Consider the following 25,403-nt stretch of genomic DNA (forward strand, 5'->3'; position numbering starts at 1 on the left):
GATGATCAACTGGAGGAACACAGCAATGTGTTCCTGTTTCTATATCTTTGTTTACTAGAGGCGGAGAGAGCAGATGGAACTGAAAAAGTCACAGAATGCATTTAAATATTTCTGTATTTATGTCTGCCCTTCCATCCATGCATTGATTACTGTTCCAGCCCGTTCAAAACTGGCATCCCATACTGAAGTCAACAGTAAGACGATTGGACGCCGAAAGACACGTGACGCGTTTCTTGCTATTCTATTGGTCAGTTCGTATTAGACGAGGGCAGACCATGCATGAACAAAGTAGGAGGCTAGTTGAAACTAGTTTTGTTTTTTCCATTTATCTAAAATCGTAACGTTATCACTTCTGAGAACGTTCAAACTTTCATCAAATCAGACCAAATGGGACCTAGTGTGGTTGATAACACTTAATAGCGTTTTACCCTCCTACCCTTTCGACGTATTCATATTTTTTGGGAATTTTTACGGTTCGCTGTTGAACGCGTTGACCTGGCTTGGAGGTTTGTTTCGCAAAGTTCATTCCTACAACGTGTAACAGTTACATGTTCTCTCACTCATTTGTTCTCATGATCACTTATTTAACATTGCATAAGTCAGATAACTTACGACGGAATGTATCCACCTGCACCGTAAACTGTAGTCGACTGCGTGTAACTACTTTTGTGGTTAGGCGTTAACAGTTACGTTCAAGTTGTTTTGACACGGTTGGATATGGATTCTTGTGTGTTTCATGCAGAGCATGGCCAGTCCAGAACCGAAGCAAGCTGAGGCTGAGGGACCTTCAGTGCTGTGCGAGACCCCTTGTCCTGTGGACTTCTCTCAGTTCTCCCCTTCGAAATTTGGCATCTCCACCCAGAGTTTCACCCCGTCATCTACGAAAAGCAAAGGTAACGTTGATGTACTTGTGAACTGTGCCTGTGCACTTTCGCTCGAATGATGAACTGGTTATTGATGGAAGACGAATCCAAAGTGTCAAAACTAGAATTTAGCCCAAGCACATACAATCTAGATATAACGCTTGCCCTGACGGTATAGTCGGTGAGTTTCTATGTTCCTCTGTGACTCCAGTTATGACAGGCCAACATGGTTGTCGCCCTAGATAAATCCAAACTATCCAAGACAAAGTCTCTGCGAAGGTCCTCCATCGGTGCCCGGGGCTCTCCAGGGACCAATAGCCTCATCCACTTCATGGCTCAGCACAGGGCGAAGACCCCTCCGGTTTTCAAAACCCCAGAGGTAAGACATCACAGACGCACAGGGTAAGCTTGGTGCGTAACCTCCCTAATCGTGTCAGCCATGGATCTCAGAATGTCTCTTTCCTCTCCACACAGGCTTTCAAGAGGAGTCCCTTCCCAATCAGAGTGTCGTCCACGCTTAAGCTGAAGATGGCGTCTTTCCAGAGCCTAATGGATGTGGAGGATGTGGAGGAGGGGGAACACTGTGATCCAGGGGCCGGGCCAAAGCAGGATCTGTCTGGTGAGGCTGACTCACAGGCCCTGAATGAATGGGTTATTTTGCATTTGGATACAGTAACTATTTGTAGAAATGTTACATCTATATAGTTTCCAGATGTGGTTATTTTTCCGAAACACTCGCACACACACAAAATAACTTTCTTCATGCTGGCATTTCTTCATTCTGACAAGCACCAGGTGAAAATCTCATACTGTAGCTAGTGATGCACTGATTGATCAGCCAATTTACACTTTAAACATGTGATCAACTTTAAATCTGTCAAATGCTGGATCCAATGACGTTACTGTGAATACCAATACTGATATAAAAAAAAAATAGTGTTCTAGAAAAGGGGTGATACCCCTCCTAACTTTGTGATACCTTTTTTAGTACCGTTGTCGTGTATGAGCGTTACAATGAGCGATGTTGTATATGAAATGCGGCGCCTCACGTTAGCTATATACTATAGTTGAATCCTAACCCTCGGACGCGGGTATTAAATAAATCGTTGCTCAGACGGAGCTCAACCACACACATAGCCTAGCGTTACACTATATGTGGCCGGGAAGCCTAACCCTCGGATGCGGATATTAAATAAATCGATGCTCCACCGTATAGACGGAGCTTCACCTTCTATACGTTTCCACACACGTATAGAATACGGTTCAGAAAAGCTACATTTCTCTCGGACCCCGCAGTCAAACGCTGCCCAGACAGGAGACAGCTCCTCCATCCGCACAAACCACGCTGCCGGTGCCCCTTTTTTATCTAAATTGGAAACTGATTTAAAAGTCACATCTCTTCTGTTTGTTTTTTTGCAAAGCACCGCAGAGTCGCTCACTAACTAACACAATAGAATCAAGACTCACTTGTTCAGAGTTCACCTGCACTCTGCATAGCCTCCCTTCTTACATATATCGCTGCCGGTACAGGAAGGATGTTCATAGAACCAAGTGCAAGTACAACAATCGCTAGGCTAACTAATTCCCCGTGTTACAGCAATTATAGCAGTTACTGCAGTTGCTTGCTACACAGTTGAGTACTATAATACATTACAACACAGTACAATGTTGCTACACAACATTGCTACACAGTTAAGTACTATAATACAATACAATACAATGTACAACGGTGGCCAGAAGGGGGAGGGTGGCTATGCAGAGTTGAGGTGGCCTCTGAAAAGTTGAGTCTTGAGCCTTTTTCGGAAGATAGTGAGCGACTCTGCGGTCCTGAGAACGGTAGGGAGCTCGTTCCACCACTGAGGTCCCAAAACCGAGGAAAGTTGTGACTTTGCTGATCGACCTTTGCTAGCTCTTAGCGATGGCGGTACCAGACGTCCAGCTGAGGTAGTTGAGCGGAGGGATCGAGCTGGGATGCGTGGTTTTACCAATGCTTGGAGGTAGGCAGGGGCAGTTCCATCGACTGCCTTGTATGCCAGTACCATCGTTTTAAATTTGATGCGAGCTACTACAGGGAGCCAGTGGAGGTCCCGGTAGAGGGAGTCACATGGGAGAACTTCGGTAGGTTGACCACGAGGCGTGCTGCCGCATTCTGGATGCGCTGCAAGGGTTTAATCGCAGAGGCAGGAAGTCCAGTCAGGAGTGAGTTGCAGTAGTCGGGGCGGGAGATGACCAGTAGTTGGACTAGAAGCTGAGCTGCTTCCCTTGTGAGGAAGGGCCGGATTCTGCGGATGTTGTAAAGTGCAAATCTGCAGGATCGGGCCAGCGCAATGATGTTTGCGGTGCAGCATAACTGATTGTCCAATACCACACCGAGGTTTCTGGCAGTAGAAGGAGATATAGTGATCTTTTCAACGGTGACCAGTAAGTCCTTGTGTAGGCTATCTTTCCCTGGGATTAGGAGGAGCTTGGTTTTGTTGAGGTTAAGCCTCAGGTGATGGGCAGTTGTCCAGGTGCTGACGTCCGCTAGACATTCCGATATGCGTGTTGCAATCAGGGCATTATCAGATGAGTGTCGTCAGCATAGCAGTGATAGGATAAGCCGTGTGATGTAATTACAGAGCCCAGAGATCTGGTATAGAGGGAGAACAGAAGAGGCCCCATTACAGAGCCTTGAGGGACACTATTTTCAAGCGTGCAAGGTTTGGGCAAGGAGCCATTCCATGTTACGTGATAGGTGCGGTTCGTCAGGTAGGATGTGAACCAGGAAAGAGCAGATTCAGCAATGCTCAGTTCAGCAAGAGTGGCAAGGAGGATCTGGTGGTTCACCGTGTCAAATGGTGCGGACAGGTCGAGTAGAATGAAAGCCGAAGAGAGGGACGAGGCTCTGGCAACACGGAGGGACTCAGTCACCGCGAGGAGAGCCGTCTCAGCGGAGTGTGCCTTCTTGAAGCATGACTGGTGAGGGTCAAGCAGGTTGTTGGATGAGATATAGGAGGACAGTTGGTTAGCAAAGTTCCAGTGTTTTAGAGAGGAATGAAAGAAGAGATACCGGTCTGTAGTTCTGGATGTCGGTGGTATTAAGAGTTGGTTTTTTGAGGAGAGGCTTTATTCTGGCAGTCTTGAAAGACGCTGGAACAATGCCTGAGGTGAGGGAGGAGTTGATAAGTGAGGTGAGAAATGGCAGGATGTCGCTTGAGTCATCCTGGAGAAGAGAGGAGGGTATAGGGTCAAGGGCGCAGGTGGTGGCATGGTTAGATGTTATTATTCTGTTGACCTCGTCAGAGGTGAGAGGGATAAATTGGGTAAAGACAGAGGATGGGAGGAGGGAGGATGGAGGCAGGGATAAAAGAGGAGCTAATGTCCTTTACTTTCTGGGTAAAGTAGGTAACAAAGTCATCAGCAGTGAGGCAGGAAGGAGGTGGGGGTGAGGGAGGATTGAGGAGGGACGAGAACAGGGAAAACAGTTTCCTGGGGTTTGAGGAGTTGATTTTGGTACGGTAGAAGGCAGATTTGGTTGTTGACACAGTGGAGGTGAAATCGGAGAGAAGGAAAAGCTAGTGAGATAGATCATTAGGACAGTCTGATCTCTTCCATTTCCTCTCAGTTGCTCGCAACTTTGTTCTACAAGTCCGCAGAGGTTCAGACAGCCAAGGAGGGGGGGGGGGGGGTGAGGATCGCGCTGATCTGGAGTGGAAGGATACAGAGGGAATCCGTGGAGGAGAGGGAGGATAGCAGAGTGTCTGAAGATTCCTCTGTAGATAGTTTAGAGAATCGTTCGATAGCAGGTAGTGAAGACAGAATATTAGGTCGAGCTGGTTCACGGCCCTGTGTGTGGGAGGGGAAGGGGATAGTGTTAAGTCAAAGGTGGCGAAAAAGTTGGTTAGTTCAGGTGAGTGCAACTTCTCTGGCAGGATGTTGGAGTCGCCGAGGATAACGAGTGGTGTGCCATCCTCAGGAAAGCAGCTGAGGAGGGCATCCATCTCATCGTAGAAGTCCCGGAGGGGACCTGGAGGACGGTAGATCACCACAATGGAGAGCTTGATAGAAAGGATGACAGTGACAGCGTGCAGTTCAAACAAAGATCTGGCCAAGTGTTCTAGTGGAAGGACCTGGTAGGACCACATGGGAGAGATGAGGAGTCCGGTCCCTCCTCCTTGCCCAGATGGTCTAGGGGTGTGCGAGAATGAGTAGACGGTGGAGAGGGCAGCAGGAGTACCAGAGTTCTCTGGAGTGATCCAAGTCTCTGTCAGGGCCAGGAAGTGAAGGGTCATGAGGGACGCGTAGGCTGAAATCGAGTCCGCCTCCTTGACCGCCGATTGGCAGTTCCGGAGTCCTCCCATTGGTGCATCCTTACTTAAAACAATAATCACCATTGGTAACTTTCAATAAAGGACTTTAGTTGATGGTAAAGTTAAACCATAGCCATGTCATTTACTGCCTCTTGATAACATCACACTACACTGTGTTTTCCCATTTCGCTTTTCAGCTGTTGTAGTAAAAAAACGACCGGAGTTGTTAATGAACAGATTTATGTTGCTTTCAGATGGAGGTTTGGACAGCGATAAGGAGAACTGCTCACCGAGGTCCGTACCGAGCAAGAGGAGGCGAGTGGTGGCCCCGGGGCTCTGTGTATCTGAGATTAGCGGGGCCAGCTCTCCTATCTTACCACACTTCAGCGGCCAGGCACACCCAGAGGTAACCCCTGCTCTAGTCACGTTCTTCACACGCTGCCGCTCTGAATCATTCTGCCCACGGTTGTATTTCTGGCTGGTTTTCAAACTCTTATTTTATTTATCTACGGGTGAGAGCCCTTCATTTGAATGGTGGTGCTTTCCAAGTAAGTGGAACTGGGTGGCATCCGTAGAAAAGTAGGAACGAATTGATTGACTGATGGGGACGCTCTGCTTTTCTTTATCCAAGTTCCGCTGCTAAGTTGAACTTTCTGACTTTCTGGCAGTTTTTTGTTGTCGATTCTCGCTATGGATTTTGAATAGGAGCAAGTTATTGATGTGCTGTTTTTATATGGTTGGGTTGTTTTGGTATTTTTCCTTCTGTATTATTGGTAGATGATGTCTTTCTGCATTGCTGCATAATTTCAGATTTCATGTTGAGCAGTGCTGGTATATTTTGAATGTTTATAAATAAACATGGGTTGGGGTAAGAGAGGCTTGTAGTTTTGGTACTGCTTTGGCATTTCATATTTATTTTTAAATCGGCTCTTGCAAATCATGGACTGGTTGCTGGTGGATTGCCCGGAAGCGTGACCTCGTATGTCCACAGCCATCCTTCTCCTATCAAGAGATCATTAGAGGTTGTTTTTTCGGAAACAATGGCAGTTGTGAATGGTAGCTTCGAGTCACACATGAACATCGTTAAAGTGATCCATTACTCATTGAAAGTCTGATTTTTACTGTGGTTTCAGTCAACCAATTATAAATACATGTTTTATTTTTGTTTGTCTGACGCAATTGTTGTTGATTGGATGAACAATCTTACTGAAGGATAAATGTAGTCATTTATCATTTTAAAACGACCCAACATTTGCTCTGGTAACTCGTCACATAGTTCACTTATATTTAGAACTAACCAGTCCATTAATTGTGACTGTGAATATGAATTATAAAAAGTAAATGGACTACACAAATTGAACCATAAACGGGTAAATAATCACTCTGTACCCTTGTGTGATTTGCATGTGACTGCCCACACAATAATCAATGGATATGTGTCAATGGGCAAGTTTCCTCCAACAGAAAAATCACACTGTTCAGTGTGATTGTTCTGTTTCATGTGTTAGTTTCCTAGGTGTTGGTGATATTATTTTCAGTGGTTAATTACAAATGCTTTTTTCTTTCACAAACTTTAAAATATTAGATATGCTCAAAAAATATGTGGGTAATTAATATTTTTCAATATTGAGCATTTCGAGGTTTCTGATGTTTGATCCAAATCCTCAGATGCTTGCGATGTTGTCGGATGCATATTTAGGGTTCCCGTTAAATATTCTGTTTGACTTAAAGCTAGCAATGTAGTGTGACCTTGTTTGAAATTAATGTCTTTGCAATTACTCTGTAAAACAGTTTTGACCTTCTCCAATACAAGCACTAAGTGTGCTCAAATTGCTCAATTCCGATAAAATGGGCTGCACTCTTCAAAAGATCTACTTCAGTGAACCCATTTCCCCCTTATACATTCAACCTTAGCTGAGGTTTATAATTGGTGGAAATCCTTGGATTAAAGGTTGGGTACGCGATTTGCGAAACGCCAGCAGATTTTGAAAATACACAACTCAAATGGTCCTACCCCCTCTCCTTCAACGCTGACTCTGACTCCACCCATTCCAAGTACCTGGACGCGCAATCATGCACGAGCGCGAACAGAGATGCGCGAGAGCGAGCCAGGCTAGCGTAGGTTTTCGTTTAACAACATGGCACTACATTCAGCTGTAAATTGCACCCAGTACCGCGGGAAGTAGGGGTTTTGGGGGTGCTGCAACACCCCCTGTCCGAGGCCCTGTCTTATCACAGAAAACGATCATTTCTAAAAACCAAAGTGGAGATTTCTGAAAACGCCGGTTATGTGTTGTCGTATCAACGGGGAGAAACGGGATTTTAGGTTCTGAAGCGTCACATTATGCACCAGGAAATTAACGTCATGTGAGCGTCCGCTGTACCGTATTGGTCCGAATATAAACACAAACCCCATTGTAATACGACCTATATTTGGAAAAAAGATTTGAAGACCAGATCTTGATTTCATGAATAAATAAATTGTATTAATTGAAATAATATACGAAAATAAAAAGGCATAGAATAAAACACTGCATTGCCACTAAACAGTAGTGCAAATAGGCCGTACTGATGTGTACACCAAAGACTTCCTGACACTCCTCTGCCCCGCTGTGTTCGCTCCGGCTGTGGTCGCTCCGAACTGTTTCGGCCCGTGGCAAAGCGAGTCATCCTCGCTGCTGTCCAAGGCATGTTGAGACGCAGCATTTATTTAATGCTCATATGTCCTAGTGCTGAAAAAAGGTTATATGAAAAAGTGTGAGGGTAGCGGTGGTGCGCTAAACTTGTTCTGTGAGCAGCTGGATGTGAACCATGGTGTGAAGGAAGTGAACACAACGATCGATTTTCAACTGTGCGCGCATGCACTGGTGTAATTGAGCTGCGCTGCTATATATCTTTTTTATCAATGTGACGAGTTGCGAGTCTAGTGCAGGCCGGGTTTTTTTTTTCCAGCACCCCCTGCTGAGAATACGTTCTCGCGGCTATGGTTGCACCAGATGTTATAAACATTAAACGGTCACATAAATCATCACTATTTTTAGAAAATGTTTGTTTCATATAATTATATTGGAAGTCCTGGTTTTCACTAGGGTTGCCGCGGTGTGGACATTTTCACACCGAGTAATACACTCGTCTCAACACCGGTATTACCGAGTATAAACGGTATAAACGGTATAAACTTTGAAACTAGGTCAACCGCCACACAAGCATCGGTTTTTAGACCCTTCTCGTCCTTCAGTTGCCGCCAACGTTCAAAAGCAGCGCCTAGGATTATTCTTGATTTCAGTTTTTCTCTTTCAGCGTTTTTATTATCAATTACTCTCTGAAAAAGAGTTTTCCTTCTCTTTGCTGGTGGTGGTGGTGGGGATGGTGGCGTCTTGTCTGCCATGGAAATTGTCTTCTACTGCTAGGTCCAAATGTGGATTAACTAGTTCCAGTAGATACCGCAGGATAACAACAAACAGGAGCTTGCTCTGGGTCACGAGTACTGCACGAAGGGGTCGCGCGCGGGGGCGGGGGGGCGGGGGGGCGGGGGGGAGGGGGGGAGGGGGAGTGCAGTACGACCGTTTGATTGACGTACTTACTGTCCAATGAAACTCGGTGGCAATGGAAATGATTGGCTGGAGTTTTTCGAGCCCTGCCCGTTCCACAGATGATTGACAAGTTTAATTTTCATGTCAGTACTTCTAACTCAGTGGCTGTAAGCGGGTTATGATAAGGATTTCAAGTAATTTTGCAAAAATGGCCAAAAAAGCGAATCACCTACGCAACCTTTAATGTTCATGTCCTCTGAAAGAGCCGTATAAAAAAGAAAAACGGATGTTCAGTGTACAAGTGTGTATGTTGATGCGTAATTATGGGCGAGTGTGCGTCTGTAAACAAACCAAGTGTAGCCCACCCTCCCCACAGCCTGCAGAGATCAGGTCTCTGTAGCAGCAGGGACTGACACAGCTGCTGTCGTCGGTTCCTCTTCTTGCTAATTAATTGTCAGAGAGAGCTGAGACCTTCCGTTGCACAGTAAAGCTGTGAATTAACATCAGCTCGGTGGCTCTACACCCGTCATGTATGTTGGGGACAAGGGAGGACCGTCACGCTGCCTCCCGGCCTTTTGTCTGGAACGTCATGAATACAAATACGACATGCGCTCGCAATGCAGAACGCCGGCAGACAGCCAGAACTGAGGAGAACACGAGGTGCAGCCAGCGACGTCATCGGACCTTTTACTGTCCTGATGATGATCATATACGAGGCGTAGGAACAGAGATGACTCACACTTCATCTTTTCCCTTTTTTCCCTCCCGAAAGGAAACGTCCTTTGAAGTCCAAAGCACCAGGACGCCTCCGCCGTCGGAGCTCGCGGAGCTGGTGGCGGTGGATCTGCCGGCCCAGCGGGCGCCCTCCTTCCCCTCATCGCCTTCCAGCCCGCCCCTGCTGGAGATGAAGCCCTTCGGTAAGCACACAGGACTCCCTCTGCCTTTCATCTGGGCTCTGGTCCCTGCCTTTGAGGCTTGGCGAACAGAGCGGTGTACACTACAAATTTGTGGACGGCCGCACACAGGAAGAGTGACATTTTAAGGATCCTATCGCTGTGTATAGGTTACTGATAGATGTCGAGGTGGTGTATAGGTAAATAAGGGCGCTATCGGCTTGAGCACATTCAAGTGTTTTTAAAGGGCACTATTTGGCTTAAAGGATCTATTCGTATTTCTTTTACCATAATCCTGTTAATATATAGCTCCGCGTTGGGTGGCCTTCAGCAAAGCCTTTATCATTGTAGCTTATCAAAAGAATCTTTAAAAACGGATGAAAAAAGCGTTTAAACCCTTTTCCCAAACCCAGCCTTTGTGAAAGAGTGTCTCTTCAAGGTCCTTCCAAGGCGTTCCTCGATGCCGCTCGGCGTGTGTGAAGAGCACTGACGCGCATCTCTCTCTGCAGTGGTGCCGTCGGAGGCAAACTCCACCCTGAAGAAGAACAAGAAGCAGGTGCGCTTCGGCGGGCCCCTGACCCCGGAGTTCTTCGACAAGAACCTGCCCCCCAGCACCCCTCTGCAGAAGGGCACCACGCCAGCGCGCGCCGAGCCCCCGACCCCCGGCCCGGGCCCGGGCTCTGGGCTGCGCTCGCTGCTCAAGACGCCCCAGCGGCCCGCGGGCTGGACGCCGCTGCCCCAGCCGGCCTTCTGCAGCCCCACCTTCGGGGCTTCGCCCACGCTCTCGTTCTCGCTGCAACGGGACGCACAGACACCGGAGAACGATTGCGAGAAGGTGCATGGTTGTTTTATTTAATTACCTTTTGTGCAGAGCGGTTAAACTGGTGAGCGGATGACAATATGCCATGATGTACTGATACTTCTTTATTCGTCGCTTTCATGGTCTTGTTCTAACACACATTAGTGATATTATTATTTATGGCAAACCGTTGCTGCATGTTGGGTTTAATCCAATCACAGTTGTCCATGAGAAATGACATGAAGTCACCGAAAACTGAGTATTTATTTTTCTACCCTTGTGTGTTTTTGATGGCTAGATTGTGTTCCCTTCCCTGGAGGAGACGGACTTGCCATTTTTAACTGACGAAGGTTAGTTCGCACCTGTGGTGCGCCAAAGAACACCACGGGGTTTCTTTATCTATTTGCTCAGGGTCAAAACACCATGGTTACTGCTTGGTGCATTCTATTCATGTTTTCTCTCTCCGTCTTCCTTTGTCTCTTGCGCGCTCTCTCTGTCTCTGTCTCTCTGTCTCTCTGTCTCTCTCACTCTGAAGATGTGTTGGTGGTTCAGCCTTTGGACCTAAACCTGGCCTTCCAAGAGTCCCTCACAGATGCCCCGTCAGGTGACTATTAATTAACATCCATGATCCCCCTCTGCCCCACAACATATGTATGTGGACCTCCCAAAATATTAACTAATTCATGAAGTGGTTCATGTCTATTCAATAACAACATAACTTGTGGGTTGCAAAACCTGCTAGTGTGCCAAGCGCACGGGCAAATCCGCCTTCCAGCTTCCTAGGTTTGATTCCTACCGTCCTGCGGTCCGATGCACTACGTGTCTTTCCCTCGCTCCTTCAACCAACCCAACTGTCCATTTGAACTTCCTTCCAGTCCAAGTAAAAAGCCATACTTTGTGTCAACCAATCGACCCTGACGCTGACATGCCAACACGCCCATAGTGTCAGACTCACAGCTTGTTATGTGTTGGAATTCTTGAGGTTGGCGTGCCGACCCGAGCCCTCTGAGCTCCTGGTCACTCCCCCTTGCTGATGCCAAAGCGTATGCCTGCCACAGGTGGTGCTGCTGCAGCAGAGCCCGGGGCCCCACCCGTGGAAGACCCTCAGGCCCCCCCAGAGGAGCCCCCACAAGCCCATTTAGAAGGACCTGAACCAGAGACCGCTGTCGACGCCCCGGCCAGCTCCGACACACCAATAAAAAAGGTACCACATTGTCCCGCAAGTACAACTGTAGTCTCCTCTCTGCCGCCATTTCTATCCTGCCCGTTGAAAGCTTTTTATTTATCTCAACAAGACTTACTTTCAACCATTTGATATTGGTCGTGTTATTTTTTCTCATATTTTATTAACTTTATATATTTAATAGGAAGTGACTCGGTGTCTTAACAAGCGCTATATAAATATAATATACATTACCGGCTGGGGCCTAATCATAACACTGTGGCAGCCCCCTCTAATTGCACCAAGCCTAAGAAGTCTTTGTTAATGGCTTTTCTTTCTTTCTTCCCCCCCCCCTCTAGGCAAGGTCAGAAGCATTACCGCCTTCTGCGAGCCCTGCGCTGGTCAGCTGTGTGAGGCAGAAGAGAAAGGTCCACTATTTATAATGCCTCAAATGAAACGGAATCCCCGAAATCTCATTTCGGTGAAAATTTACCGAGAAGTGAATTATCTCGCCATGATTGGCCCCCTTTTGATATTCGCACAGTACGTAGATGGATTACAAGGAAGGAAGTGCGGGGGAAAAAAGTATTGTAGTGTGTGTGTGTGTGCACTATGTATCGGATCCTGACGGCAGCTCTCTGTTCCCTCTGCTACCGACGGAGAAGACTGAACCTGTGAGGCGGTCGTCGCGCTCCGCTGCCAAGTCGGGCTGCGGCAAGATGCAGGTGAGTGACACGTTTCGTTTTCCCCTTCTCTTCCCGCACTTGGTTTCTCTTAGTGGCGTGGCGTGGTGTCGTGACGCGTGGCGCCATTGTGCGGCGCAGCCCAGATTACGGTGGACACGCAATTTTTGTTTGACGGTACCTCGCCTGCCGTAATTGGCTCCACACTTCCTGCCTCCGTGCCTTTTTAGTTTTGCGTATGTGATCCTGCACGGGGGGGGGGGAGAAGAATGGTTTATTGTCCTCCCGCGACGCACTTATTATCCCACCATTTTTGAGTCGATCATTTGTCAGCCAATGGAAGTGTAAAGGTGCCTTCACACCAAGAGCCGAGCGAATATTCGTCTGGCATAACTCTGTCGCCGCGTGCCATATACTTTTGTGCTTCGGCATCAAGCCAAAAATCTCGGAAAAGTTCAAATATTTCAATCCGAGCTAATGACGAATTGGCACCGTTTGCGTGAGAAGAATTTGTTTGTCGGTGCCGTCGACGCCGCCTGCTCGGACAGCTGAGGAATTCCCACCTATTCCCACAGTGAAAAGATAACCATTTAAAGAAGTGAATGAACAAACTGAGGTAGCGGTGTCTGTTAGAGGTACTGACCTGGCTGTCTCTCCTCCTCCACAGAAGGACCGTGGGTGGGGGTCCAAGGTGGTGGACCGCTCCCTGTACGGCCATAGGGAGTACGCTTCCAAGAACCCGGCCCTCAGTCCCATCAGAGAGGGCCTGAGGGGCCCCAGCCCCTCGCCCTCCCCGCAGTCGCCTGGCAGCCGGAGGCGGAGCATAGGTAACCCAGGCAACCAGACAGCAGGGCCGAAGGTCCCCAGCTCTCATAGCGCCCCGCGTTGACGGGACCGTTCCAATTTGAGTTAGAAGGTCCCTCTTAAGCACCTGCTTGGTACCTAATTAGCGCAGAATTAATTGCTTCCTCAGGGCCAGAGGGCAGATGCTTCTGTCTCCTTCAGAAAGCATCTGCCCTCCGAGACCAAACACCAGTTCTCCCACATACAAATGCCGCTGGATACAGATGTGTGTTTCAATGCACAGCAGCTTTGATTACGCAGTGTGCTGTTGAATAAATAAAAATACAATGCTAGGGATTTACTCAGAAATATCAAGTGCTCCCGGTAAACCAACAAATCAATAGCCGTTGGCTCACCATCCTTTTCAATTTGAATTGCGATAGTGGGTCTGTAAAAAATAAATATGGAATAACATCCTGCTGTTTTCTGCGGCAGATGGCAGAAGACTTTTTCTAATGGAGAAAAATGGTGTGAAATGTAGCCTGATTTGTGTCCACTGATATCACCTTAAGTCCAAATTGGTGGTGACGGTGCACCACCACTGATGAATATGAAATACATTGTGCTTGAAATTTGTTTTGGTGCCTCGACTCAAGCCAAAACTATTTTAGCAAAGATAGGCTTCTTGATATAATATCAATAAAAACGAATATACAATTATTTTACCCTCCCATTTGACAAGAATCCACTTGTTGCTGTTTACCAATGAATGCTTCTGTGTTGAATTTTCTATTACCATTTAAATTGAAACAAAGAATATATTTCCAGCAAAACGTCCATTAAAAGGCTTTTTGAAGAGGCTGTAGTTCAACAGACATGCCTCACTGGTTCGCTCACAAGTTCCCTACCTTCAGTGGCAGTCCGTCTTTACCCATCTACATACTCTTCCTTCCCTCACCCAAACAGTCACAGGCGAGGACCCGGCCTGTCCGTCCTCGCCCACCTCCGAGCCAGCGATCACCAGCCTCCCTGCCCCTGGCGGGGCCTCTCCGGCTCATCTCACCCAGAAAGAGGACACCACCAGCAGCAACACCACAACACCACCCTCAGACGCCCCAGCCGACGCCGCCATCCCCGACCAAGAGGTCTCCAGCTCGGGGAGGAAGACGAAGAGGTCCAGCGGGCCGGCCAAGGAGCCGGCGCAGCGGCGGCGTAGGAAGGTCAGCGTCCCCGTGGATGCCTGGCGCACGGAGGAGCCGCAGGAACAGCCGGAGGGCAAGGTGGACGGGCCTGGGAGCAGCGTAGCCGAGACCATCGGTGGGGACGACGATGCGCAGAGCGGCCAGCCTCTCGTCGAGGACGGAGAGAAGGCAGAAGAGGAACAAGAGCCAGGGAGCCACACTGTTGACCCCGCTCCCACTGCACCCTGTCCGCCTTCAGAGGGGGAAGCGGTGGGAGGAGCGGGGAGTCGCGAGGAGGAGGCGTCGGCCCTTGAGCCAACACGAGAAGAGGCCCCAGTTGAGCTGGCACCCTGGCAGATGGCCTTTACACTTGAAGATGTGTTCAAACGGGCGCCCGCAAAGGAGCAGCGCTCGGTCCGTCGGAGTCTGAGGAACCAGCGGAACAAGGAGGAACACTGTGGCAGCGGGGTCTCGGGGCTGGCCTGGCTACCCAAAATCTCCCCGGAGTCACTCGGGGTGACCCGGCGCAATGCCCGTCGGAAAAACCAGGGCCGGAGGGCCAGCGCTTCCCTGGTCCACAAGACCCCACTCAAACACTGAGGCCTATTCCCCCACTGCCGGAGCTCCATTAGTCCATGAGGAACATTTTTATGGGTATCCATCCTTTCAATGGAAAACTCCCCCTGTTTTTGCTGAAATAAAGGCCATTGCTACCCAAACCTACTACTTGGTTTCTTTTGTTACTGTGAGCCGAACTCGGGGGGGGGGGGGGGGTTCTGTTTAGCTGGGATTCGCTAGATGCCGTCCGTAATTCTCCCCTCTTACCGAACCAATCAATAGACGGGAGAGTCCAATCATCTCAACCGACCACCGCCGCCTTCCAATCAATAAGTCTCCACTCGTGGTAATCACTGTGCATCTTTAGCCCTCCAGAGCTATGGGATCACCTCCCTCCCTGCCTCTTTCTCTGGGTCAATACCCTGCTTGTACAGAGATGGGTGCTTAGTGCCTGCAGAAGTATCTATGCGGTTGTAATAACGCTCTGATTTACCTCATACTTAAGGGATGCTGTGAAATTGGTTCTTGAGTTATCTGTGCTTCCACCGCCTTGTTTATGTGTTGTTTCTGTAACCAGCCCGGCATCACTTTGACATTTCTACTTTTTTTTTTTTTTACATTTATAGCTATTCTCCTATTGTGATTGCATTCTTTGATTGTTGGAGCTCCTCAGCCCACTTCTTTTCGCTTTGGATGAAATTGTATATATACCTCACTATCCTTTTTTTTCTTGTGTTTTTTGTGTATTCTTATTGCCGAAAGTGTTACATTATTTTTAGACTATGCAAGTTACAATATTTTATAACGGCAACCAGTAAGCCTGTCAATGATGGGTTAAAGTAATTGGGAATGACATGTTGGCTATCATCCAGCAGAGGGCCCCCTCTGTATAGAGTTACTTTCGTTCCCCGATGTGTAAACCCTCAAACGTGGGTTTAAAATGTCTGCTGTCATTCCCGTACCAGACTTTTCACTTTGAATTGACTGAAATGAGTGGCCTTGAACTCGGGGGACTGTTCACAATTGGCCCGTGTTTCAGCCACCTTCCATCTGCCAGAATGCCGTGAGACGACTAGAGACTTTTGCTATTCAAATTCAGAAATAAGAAGAAAAGCCAGCAGGTATGATGCATGAGTCTAAAACCTCCCTTTGCGATCAACTTGGAGTGAGTTTTCTCAAGGTCACCCCAGCGGTGCACACACCCGAAGTACCTCTACTCAAATCCTACAAAATGAGTGATGGATGGCCCAATAGGCCTACCTGTGAACGATACAGGGGTTACCCAGATGTGGATCTTGGACTGGTGGGGCTTTATCGCCATCTAGTGGTATAATTGTAACACGGCAAAGTACATTTTCTTCTCCATCTCGAGCTTCAAATTGGACATAGACATTTGTACAGAAAATAAACAAATGTTAAATGCCCATGCTGTTTAAACGTGTTGTGCTTATTCACGAAGTATTGAACAAGGCTTTGCTTATTTTCCTGTGAACAACCTGTTTGATTTCCCCATGATGTGCTTTTGGGATTTTTTTTTTTGTGTTTCCCGGTGTAGAGCTATACTGCAGCACATCGTGTGTGTGTGTGTGTGTGTGTGTGTGTGTGTGTGTGTGTGTGTGTGTGTGTGTGTGTGTGTGTGTGTGTGTGTGTGTGTGTGTGTGTGTGTGTGTGTGTGTGTCAGAGCAAGCGGGGGTGTGAAGCCCTCACTCTGGTCCCCGGTAGACGGGCATAGTGAAGACGGCTTAGCACAAGAACAATGGGGCCCTTTGACCAAAACGACGCCCCTAAGACATGTGGCCTCCTGTCACCGTGGCAACCCCCCATGGGACAGGGAGTGGGCTGACAGCTGGAGAGGGGGACTTCACAAAAATGGAGTCCATTTCTTTCCACTGCTGCGCCCCAGCTCTACTCCATCATTGCGCTCCTTCCTCCTCTCTCTCAAACCATGTGTGTGTCTATGCTGTGGGTGTTTTCTCTTTGCAGCCCGGCGCAATGAAAATTCATTTGATTGACCTCATGGGTTTGCATTAAAGCCTCTAATAAATCTGCGGCTACAGAAGAGGCACAGAGCAGTGTAGGGCGAGGGGCAGTAAATCACACCCGTATAATCCATCTCTCTAGTAATAACTACGTTCATTGATCTGTCTGATAAATACAGGCTCTAAGCGCTTAGATTTCACACTCACTGCGCAGTCAATTTTACGCCTCATTCAAAACCGGATGAGGATTTTCTTTTCTCCGGTGCGGAAACAAAGGGGCCGTATATGTGTAAATGTGCTGCTTTGCACTCAGGGTCTCTGTCTTTCAATTAGTTAATTAGCGCTGAATGGTATTATGCGATCTGGTTTGGCTATCATAGGCGAACCAGATTTCTCTCTCTCTCTCCCTCTCTCAGCTGTAGACAACACCAGACACTCCAGCTCGTAAACCCCGATGCTTATCTCTAAATCCCTTTATTCTCAACATGAGTTTAGGAGAATGATTGGCCGATTGTAGAGCTATAATACTGTCTTTACAGCTTCTAAAGGTTCAACAGGTACTGTGCGAAACAGGAGTGTGGTGTAGCACTGGTGTTGCCTTGATAGTTCTCATCTTCCTTATGGGCATTTGTTGTTTATTAAAAGTACTTTGGTTTAACTTAATAAAGAACAGCTGAGCCGATTATGTGAAATCCAGGAAGTTTTCACTGTACTTTTAATAATGGGTCTATGGTACAAAGCTAAATGATGGCAAGTTAATTCGTTCAGAGGGCTTCATAGTGAACCAGCAGGAACCATGAGAAGGTAAGCAGGATATCTGAATGCCACAATACCACAATAGCTGCATGGTGGCACAAATCCTATCATTCTGGGAAGGTATTGGTGGGATGTGATATGATGACATGATAGTGGGGAGGCTAAGGAGCTATAAATTCCTGCCAAAAGGAACTGGGTTTGATCCCCAATGACTGATGCACAATTGCATATCTAACATCACAGTGTCTTTAGATGAAAGTGTCCACTGAATTACCAAACATTTGTAGTACCGGTAACGGGAGAAGGAGATCTGTCACATGACGCCGCGGTTGCTACGTTTGTTGATGGTCAAACAATAAGGTGTTTTTGTGTTCGTGTCTCTGGCCTTGATGATGTGAGCTGGCCATAACTTGCCTGCGCAGTGCTGCAGGGTGTCCTGGCTTGTCCAGACTTGATGTGCCCTGGGTGTACTCCCCGCCTGAGACAGAGCCCTGAGCATGACAGTTTAACCTGTAGCATCAACAAGTTCAATGCGTTTAACTGTTAGGAACATTTTAATGATTTTATCCTCGTCCTACAGACTCTCACAGCAATCCCGACTTGCATGGAGCCAAAACGCCAAAGCTATGTGCGATGGGTTCACAAACCCAAATTATCGTTTAAATTATCATTGCCATAAATACAGACAGCTCAGAGACGGAGAGAATAAATACCCTGACTTACTTCAGAAAGACAATCATATTTTCACTGTCTTCAAACACTTTGTCCTCCTTTTTCCTTGCTTTGACACCCGAGGTTGGCTGACAATAAATAGCAGGTTGTTTATAAAAGGACATTTAAAAAGTGAATAAATACGAAAGTCAAGCCACAGTCACAGCACGACGTGCAAGTTATTGACCACCAGGTGATGCCTCCCACACAACACACACTCATTTAATCAATAAGAGCTGGGACAGCCTGTGCTTCACCGGGGATGGGGATGTTCCCGCTGTTAGTTTGTAGCCGTTACTTAATGCTGGCATGAAGGTGCGACATCTCCATCCATTCTGTGCCGTAGGGTAAACCCGCAGAACCCTGAATGACCAGCTGGCTGACTTCCTGACAGGCCCGCGATCGCCCTCGTCTGTCTAACGTAGGTCCCACTGTGAATAATGAGCTAGACAGATGTGGCAGAGCTGTGATAAATAAACTGTTGTTCCGGTTGTTGAGTATCCAAAGTAATTATCAATGACCTGCATGTACCCTGCGTGCTGCCAGTGAGATTAGATGGCTTTCAGGTCCCTCATTGCACTTAGCATGGGATGTTGATGAGTCTCTTCTTGGGGTCAGGAATTAATTCACAGCCCCTAGGGGCTCGACTATTTGCGGTCTTCAGGGGGGGTAAAAGTAAACTGGTGTGTGGCATCTGACCTTGTGGAGGCAAGGTCGTAGGAAGTTTGACTCCATTGATCACTCTGCAAGGACTAGAGTACCACGGTACGGCCATGTAGCTCACCGCGAACGCCAAATAACACAGTCGTGAGGTTGTATGTTGCTGTAGGATTGTGCTATTTTCTAAAGTGCCTATTTTTTGTGAGTGTGTCTATGTGTGTGAGCCCATCTGCCTGTGTGATGGATGGGGGGGGGGGGGGTTGGGTGAGAAAGTGAAACTCTTCTCCCCGTCTCTCACATTCCAGCAAACTGATTGTTGAAATTGTACCTCCGCCGCAATAGGGGGCAGTATGTCAGTCTATCTAGCCTTGGCCAGGGAATGTTCCCCCATGAAAGTGGTATGGCCTTACTGGCCTTGATTGGTCCACCTGGGACTCATTCCTTGGCTTATTTAAGGGGTTTCACTTCAGCAGGTGCCGGTTCAGGTGCTGGTCGTACAGGTGAAGGCCTCCGGTCCGCCTCCCAACCTCCCTGAGCTGGTTCAGCTGCATCTGCATCGGGCGGCGTCCAGTGCTACTCCTGCTTGGACGCCGCCCGCTCCAAGAGCTTACGCACAGCGGTTAGGTCGGACCCCTCTGGCGGGTCTCCGCCCGATGCTTGGTCCCCACCATTGCCGTCTTAAAGCTCTTCCTTATCCATCTCCAGTAGAGACTCTGGACAGCGTCTGTTCCATTCTGTGCCAGATTCGGCCTAGCCTTCGCTGTCCACCTCTTCCTCGTCTTCCCCCTCGTCTCTCCAGTTTCTCAGTTGGCGTCACTGATCCGACCAGTGCCACCAAATGTGAGGAACCAGGCCGGTCACCCCGATTATTTGGGATACGGACTCACTGTTTTATTTCCTTCAAAAACAAGTCCAAAAATAAATAAACCAAAATTAATCCAGTCTCTCTCTGTCTCTGTCTCTATCTCTCCCTGTTGTTGTGAGCAGATGTTCCCTGACAGGACTGAGCCAGTTTGATTCAGTGTCATGTGATGAGCGTGATGGAGCCCATATTGTTACACCTCTTTAAGTATAGCCTGTGATTTTTAATTGACACCGGGTTGATTATGGGATTATGTGACATGACAACATCTGTTGTCTCCTGCTAGCACTTGCGCGGGCGCAAAACATGCATGACTGTACACTCAGTGTGTGTGTGTGTGTGTGTGTGTGTATTTGTGTGTCATTTTTTAATTAGGGTACATTGAATGAATTACGGATTCATTAGGTTTACATAATAGCAACAAGCTCCCGACTGGCTCCGTAACACGGTTAGGGACGATCAATGCTGCATTTTTCCTTTCTGGTAGATTTATTGTTTATTGGCCCTTGATTAGCCCAGGACAATTTAGAAGCGTTATCATTAATATAAATGACTGTGAACTGCCTGACTTTTAACATAAGACACGTTGATTAAATAAGGCGTTGATTAACCAAACCTGTCCCATTTGTCATGATTGTGTGTTTCCTTACCCTAAAGTAGAATGGATTGTTTTGGGCTTAGGAGATCGGCATACCCAGGCAAGTGGCGGGTGCCACTGAGGATGGAGGGTTTGAGGGGGAGGGGGGTCATGGCCTTGGCTGGTTTGGCAGTTGTATAGGGCACAGGGGGAGTGTGTGTGTGTTTGTGGGCTGGGGAAAAGACAAAGCATTTTGAGTGTTGGAGTTGCATCCCCCCCACAACCGAATCTACAGGAATGTGTGTGTGTGTGTGTGTGTGTGTGTGTGTGTGTGTGTGTGTGTGTGTGTGTGTGTGTGTGTGTGTGTGTGTGTGTGAGAGTGAGAGTGAGTGAGTGAGTGAGTGAGTGAGTGAGTGAGTGAGTGAGTGAGTGAGTGAGTGAGAGAGAGAGATGTTGTCTGAAGGTGCCTGGCAACCCAAGCATCTTATTTGAACCATGTAAGAGTCTTTTTTTCAATGTAACCCTTATTAATTTTTTTACTGCAGACATACTCCAATGTCTGCAGACCACTATTGATTCAGATGCCTAACCCCCACCTGCTCCTTAGCTACTTGTCTATTTCTATGTTCAAGCACTCGACGACCAATAATACATGAATTAATTAATTAGCCTTTAATTAAGCAACCTTTCTTTTCTGACTCCTATAGCTACCGTAAACACTGTCCAGTTTTCCTTTATAAACCGGATTGTGCAGCACACACATTTTACACTCCAGAATGGACTTCATTCTTTGATTGCTTTCAGCCTCACTTGTAAATTACTTGGAATAAAAGCACCACAAGGAATGTAAATGTGACCGACAGTAGCAACCACAAACACCTTATTGAGTGTGCTGTTCCCGGCCAGCACATATTAGAAGAGCCAAAAAACCCTCAGCCCTCAACCTTTCCGTCTGTCTTGAACAAACCTATGGCATCAAGCGATTTCATTCTGCATTATTTATTGATGTCCATGTTTTCTCTCTTTCATGTCGACACCTTGCAGTCACATCAAGCAATTTTTCTTTTTACTCGCCTCTGGCTTTTGCTGCATGCCTCAGGCCATTGTCTGTGGTGTATTACCAAGGAGAGTTTGGCTGCTCTGTTCCTGCAGTTCTCTCTGTGTGGGGGTGTGTTATGACAAATCTTGTTAGCTCACCTGATGGCGGCGAGACAAAGAGAGAATACATAATGGTGGGCCCCGCCACTAGGTGTGAAAGTGATGAAGATTACCTCTTCATCGACACAGAGACAACGGGTCTAGCTGTAAATGAAGGTGTCTTTTGTGGTTTTCTGCCCAGGAATGGTCTTTTACGTTTCCCTGGCACAGGGATTCATTCTTCAGATATTATGGACGAGTATTGCCTTGTCAAAGACTCTACACACAATAATGATTATGTTTTTGCTGAGAGTGTACTACAAGAGCTCTTTGAAGCACTCTGTCAATGGCTGTCAATGGAGAACGCAGTGGGGTTCGCCGCTACGTTCAGACAAAGAAACACCCGACACTCTGAGGGAAAGGTGTCTGGCTTCACTTTCAGCTTGTCACTCCGCGTGTGTGTGTGTGTTGAGGGTAGAGGTGTGTGTGTGTGTGTGCATGCGTTTGTGTCTGCTCCTCTGAGCTACACTGCAAGAACCTCACGGTCCAGCTGCCGTCTGTCCCTTTGGATTTAGACCAAGGGGTGTGTGGGGGGGAGGGTGGGCTGTCTATACAGCCTTGGCCTTTGGTAGGAGGGCAGTGTGAGGTGGGGTAGAGCTGGTGTAGCTGGCAGCGAGCCAGCCCCAGCAGGAAGCTTGCGAGTTCACGTGGAAGAACAGCCTCGGTCCGCGGCTGTTTGTCTCCGCTCTAAGGGCTCCAGCTGCACCCCCACCCTTCAGACCACCGCCTGTCCTCCTCCTCGACAAACAAGAACTCCCACAGGCCTAAAGATATGGGTCACAGCAACGCTGGGGCACAGATTGACCGCAGACGCTCACATCTGTGTGTGCCGGTGGCGAGCAGGTTGCGTGTTTCCGTTCATCCGGTCGACCGAGGGGAATGTACCGAAACGGTCAACACTTTTTTTTTTCCTCCCCTCCACTTCCTGGAGGAGTTATTTCATTTGTTCCATTTCGTTATCTCTCATTTGTACTTAATTGCAGGGATCTCAACAGGTCCTGTTTCATCACTACTGGGGAGTGTGGGGGAATGGTACTACAGTCATGGTTTCAAAAGCTTGCCTCTGGACCCCTCAGCTGGGCTTCAGTCGTAAACATCCTCATTATTGAAACTAAACAGCCTATCAATCTGGTTCTATTTCGAGAGCACTTCACAATAATTGACTGCCAACTGATTTAGTTGAGAAATCCAAAGTGCAAGGAAGTGTTCATATCTCGTGGGGGACAGTACAGTCGGGTCAGAAAGTCACAAATTACAATAAATAATCAGGGTTAGTGAGGTAAACGAATGAATAAAAGGGCTAAAGATAAGATGCCTTAAGAGGTCAATGGACAGCAACAACATAAACGCAAGTAAAGCAAGATGCTGAACAAAATGTTTAGTTTGGCGGAGGTCCAATTCTGTTCTGAGACTTGACAGAAAGAGATGTGTCAGTGTGACCTAAGCAGGTTACGCAGGACGTTGATCTGATTCCTAAGTGTGTGTTTGTGTTTCTCTAATTTGAGAAACACAAACACACACTTAGGAACCAGATCAAGGACCTGCGTAACCTGCTCGACATTAAGGTCATACAGGTCTGCACCAGGTCATCAGGTCTCAGGACTACCAAAGAGGACATCAAAGTCATGTCCATGGCAAGGCACTAGGAGGTAGGATAGTGTAGATGTTTCTACTACCAGCCTAATGGCTATGTGTTAGAAAGTTAAGAGTGTGGTAGATAGTTATTCATCCTCATCTAATACACTAAATAAATCATCTTCAACATGCTGGTCAAGGCTTTATTTTTTTTTGTAAGACTTTATATTGATATATTCTTTTTTTATCAGGCAATTACTTACTCATAAAACGTCTCTATTTTTTTTGTTTGCTTTAGATTTTCACTTTCTCTTGTAATCCTTCCAAACTATACTAATGAGCTTTTGTTTGACTGCAAAGATGTCTCACCAACACCTTGCGTTTAGGTGGCCTCTCTCAGTAAATGATATAACGTTTTGGGCTATGTTGTTTTAAACCAAAAACGGCATAACATTACAAAGCCAGTCAAGTGTTATGTCCCCAGAACCAAGTTGTATCCTTCACATGCCCTTTGTATTTCATAGCTCCTGGCTAGGTTGATTTCTTCAAGCGTCATAGTGCTTTGTGTGCAAAAACTACAAGCCTCTCCATTGGCTCAAAACACAGATTAGTTTAAAAAAACGTTGACTTCCGAAACTAAAAATAGCACTAATGTCAGTCCCTGTAGCCAACCAATCGTAAAATAGTGTCTTAGACTTTTTAGCTGATATTAACCACACTCTATTCAACCTTTTTTTTTTACTAAGTACCGTAACATTTTGAAGTGCAAGAATGGTGACACACCACGGACACATTTTGGAACACATTATACAGCTGTGTTTTTGGGCCATTCAAGGCGAAACCACAAGTTCTGTGTGTCTGCACATAAATAATGAATGTGTAACCCTTCATGTTCTGCTTCAGTCTTCAGACGCAGAGCCACGTGATTATGTATTCCCCTTCGCTCTGCTGTGTTGTTCCAGTGTGGATCGTTGAACGTGACCCGTGTTGCGGATCGCGGCGCACGCCTCTTAATAATTCATCGCTGGGAGCCGTAGATCTGATGGTATAGCCCACGTTCTCACGAGTGTTGTCCATCTGTTAGTCGGTGTATACTGTACGCTGTGATGCAATATGTCAACCCTCGAGAGAAACACTAATGGGCATTTGAATATCAACACTTAACACTATTTAACTAGGTAATAACACTACGGCTAATTATAATTAGTGTCGCGTGCTTAACCAGAGATTTATGGCTCCCTGCGCAAGCCCTCAGAAATAACAGCAAATAAAGTTTGACCTTATTCGTTTTTTATTTGATCACCACCACAGTGCTCTGGGCGGATTCCCCCTGTGCAGAAAAGACGCGTCTACCGTGGGTAAACCGTATGTCTAATTGCTTCCTGGTCTAAACACTACCCCTCTCAAAGGACTGCTGCACATCAATTTAAACAAATGTTCAGGTAATTTAATTTGCTCTCAGGGAGCTTTCGCCTTCAAACTGTAATAGAAAGTCACAGTTCCAGCTCTGAATAAAACGGGATAAACGTGTTTAATGTACCTACCACAAAATATAGTATTGTTGTCCATTAATAGCTCTGTTGGAAACAATAGGTACAAATAATGTGTATCCTTATAATAATGGGCAATTTTTTAAAATCTTAATTATTAGTGCGTTATAATGAATTAATCTTATTCATAATAATAAATAATGTAAATATTCTATCGATAAATTAAGCCTACAATGGTTTCACAATTCAAAGAAATTATAACTTCATGCAATCAATTGAATAATTGACATCAACAATGTAGTAATTATAGGTTGTAGTTTTCCTGTCCAAGTCGATACTTGCCTAATTGAACAAATTTGAGATCAGTTGGCTATTACCGTGGGAATGTCTACATTACATGTTCGACTCCTGGATAGGCTAATCACTTTATTGTTATAATTGAGAGACTAGTCCGATATCAATTTAGATAAGAGGCGTTCAGAGTATCTGATTATGTCTAATACATCTACATTATGGGAAACAGTAGACCGATTTCAAACCGTTTCCATCTTAAAATGTTGAGGAAAGTGCTTAATTTTATGTTTTGTAACAGGCACATGTGCTGTACCAATTGTAGATTTGTATTGCCGAGATTTCGTGACGACATCATCCACGAATAGTGTTGAATGTTTGTTTTCATGTTTAAATGTAGCGACGTTAGGCTACTTACTAAAAATTATTATATCGCAATCTTCGTTGGGCTAATAATACATTTAGTGACCATTACGCTACAAACATATTCCAATGCTTCATAATAGGCTGTGTAACTCAAGATAGCCCCATTGTAAAATTTTAATCTGTGTCTGTGTGCTT

The 25,403-nt window shown here is 46.7% G+C and overlaps 1 protein-coding gene across 1 annotated transcript; it reads left to right on the top strand.

Moving 5' to 3' along the window:
• Window positions 1-249: 249 nt before the first annotated feature.
• cdca2 (cell division cycle associated 2) lies at window positions 250-14,909 on the top strand. The gene is made up of 14 exons (XM_060054187.1): window positions 250-506; window positions 743-893; window positions 1,106-1,242; window positions 1,338-1,482; window positions 5,407-5,558; window positions 9,458-9,602; window positions 10,088-10,413; window positions 10,676-10,727; window positions 10,913-10,981; window positions 11,436-11,581; window positions 11,899-11,966; window positions 12,189-12,264; window positions 12,890-13,049; window positions 13,972-14,909. The coding sequence occupies exons 2-14, from the start codon at window positions 746-748 to the stop codon at window positions 14,784-14,786; spliced, it is 2,439 nt and encodes an 812-aa protein (XP_059910170.1). The 5' UTR covers window positions 250-506; window positions 743-745; the 3' UTR covers window positions 14,787-14,909.
• The last annotated feature ends 10,494 nt before the right edge of the window (window positions 14,910-25,403 follow it).

Source organism: Gadus macrocephalus, chromosome 6, assembly GCF_031168955.1.
Source record: "Gadus macrocephalus chromosome 6, ASM3116895v1".
NCBI classification, from domain to species: Eukaryota; Metazoa; Chordata; class Actinopteri; order Gadiformes; family Gadidae; genus Gadus; species Gadus macrocephalus.

Bases quoted from the DNA above. Each gene is read 5' to 3' on its own strand.
- cdca2 (XM_060054187.1), top strand. From the start codon at position 746: ATGGCCAGTCCAGAACCGAAGCAAGCTGAGGCTGAGGGACCTTCAGTG. The intron at 9,603-10,087 runs GTAAGCACACAG...CTCTCTCTGCAG, and splicing joins GCTGGAGATGAAGCCCTTCG to TGGTGCCGTCGGAGGCAAAC. The intron at 12,265-12,889 runs GTGAGTGACACG...CCTCCTCCACAG, and splicing joins CGGGCTGCGGCAAGATGCAG to AAGGACCGTGGGTGGGGGTC.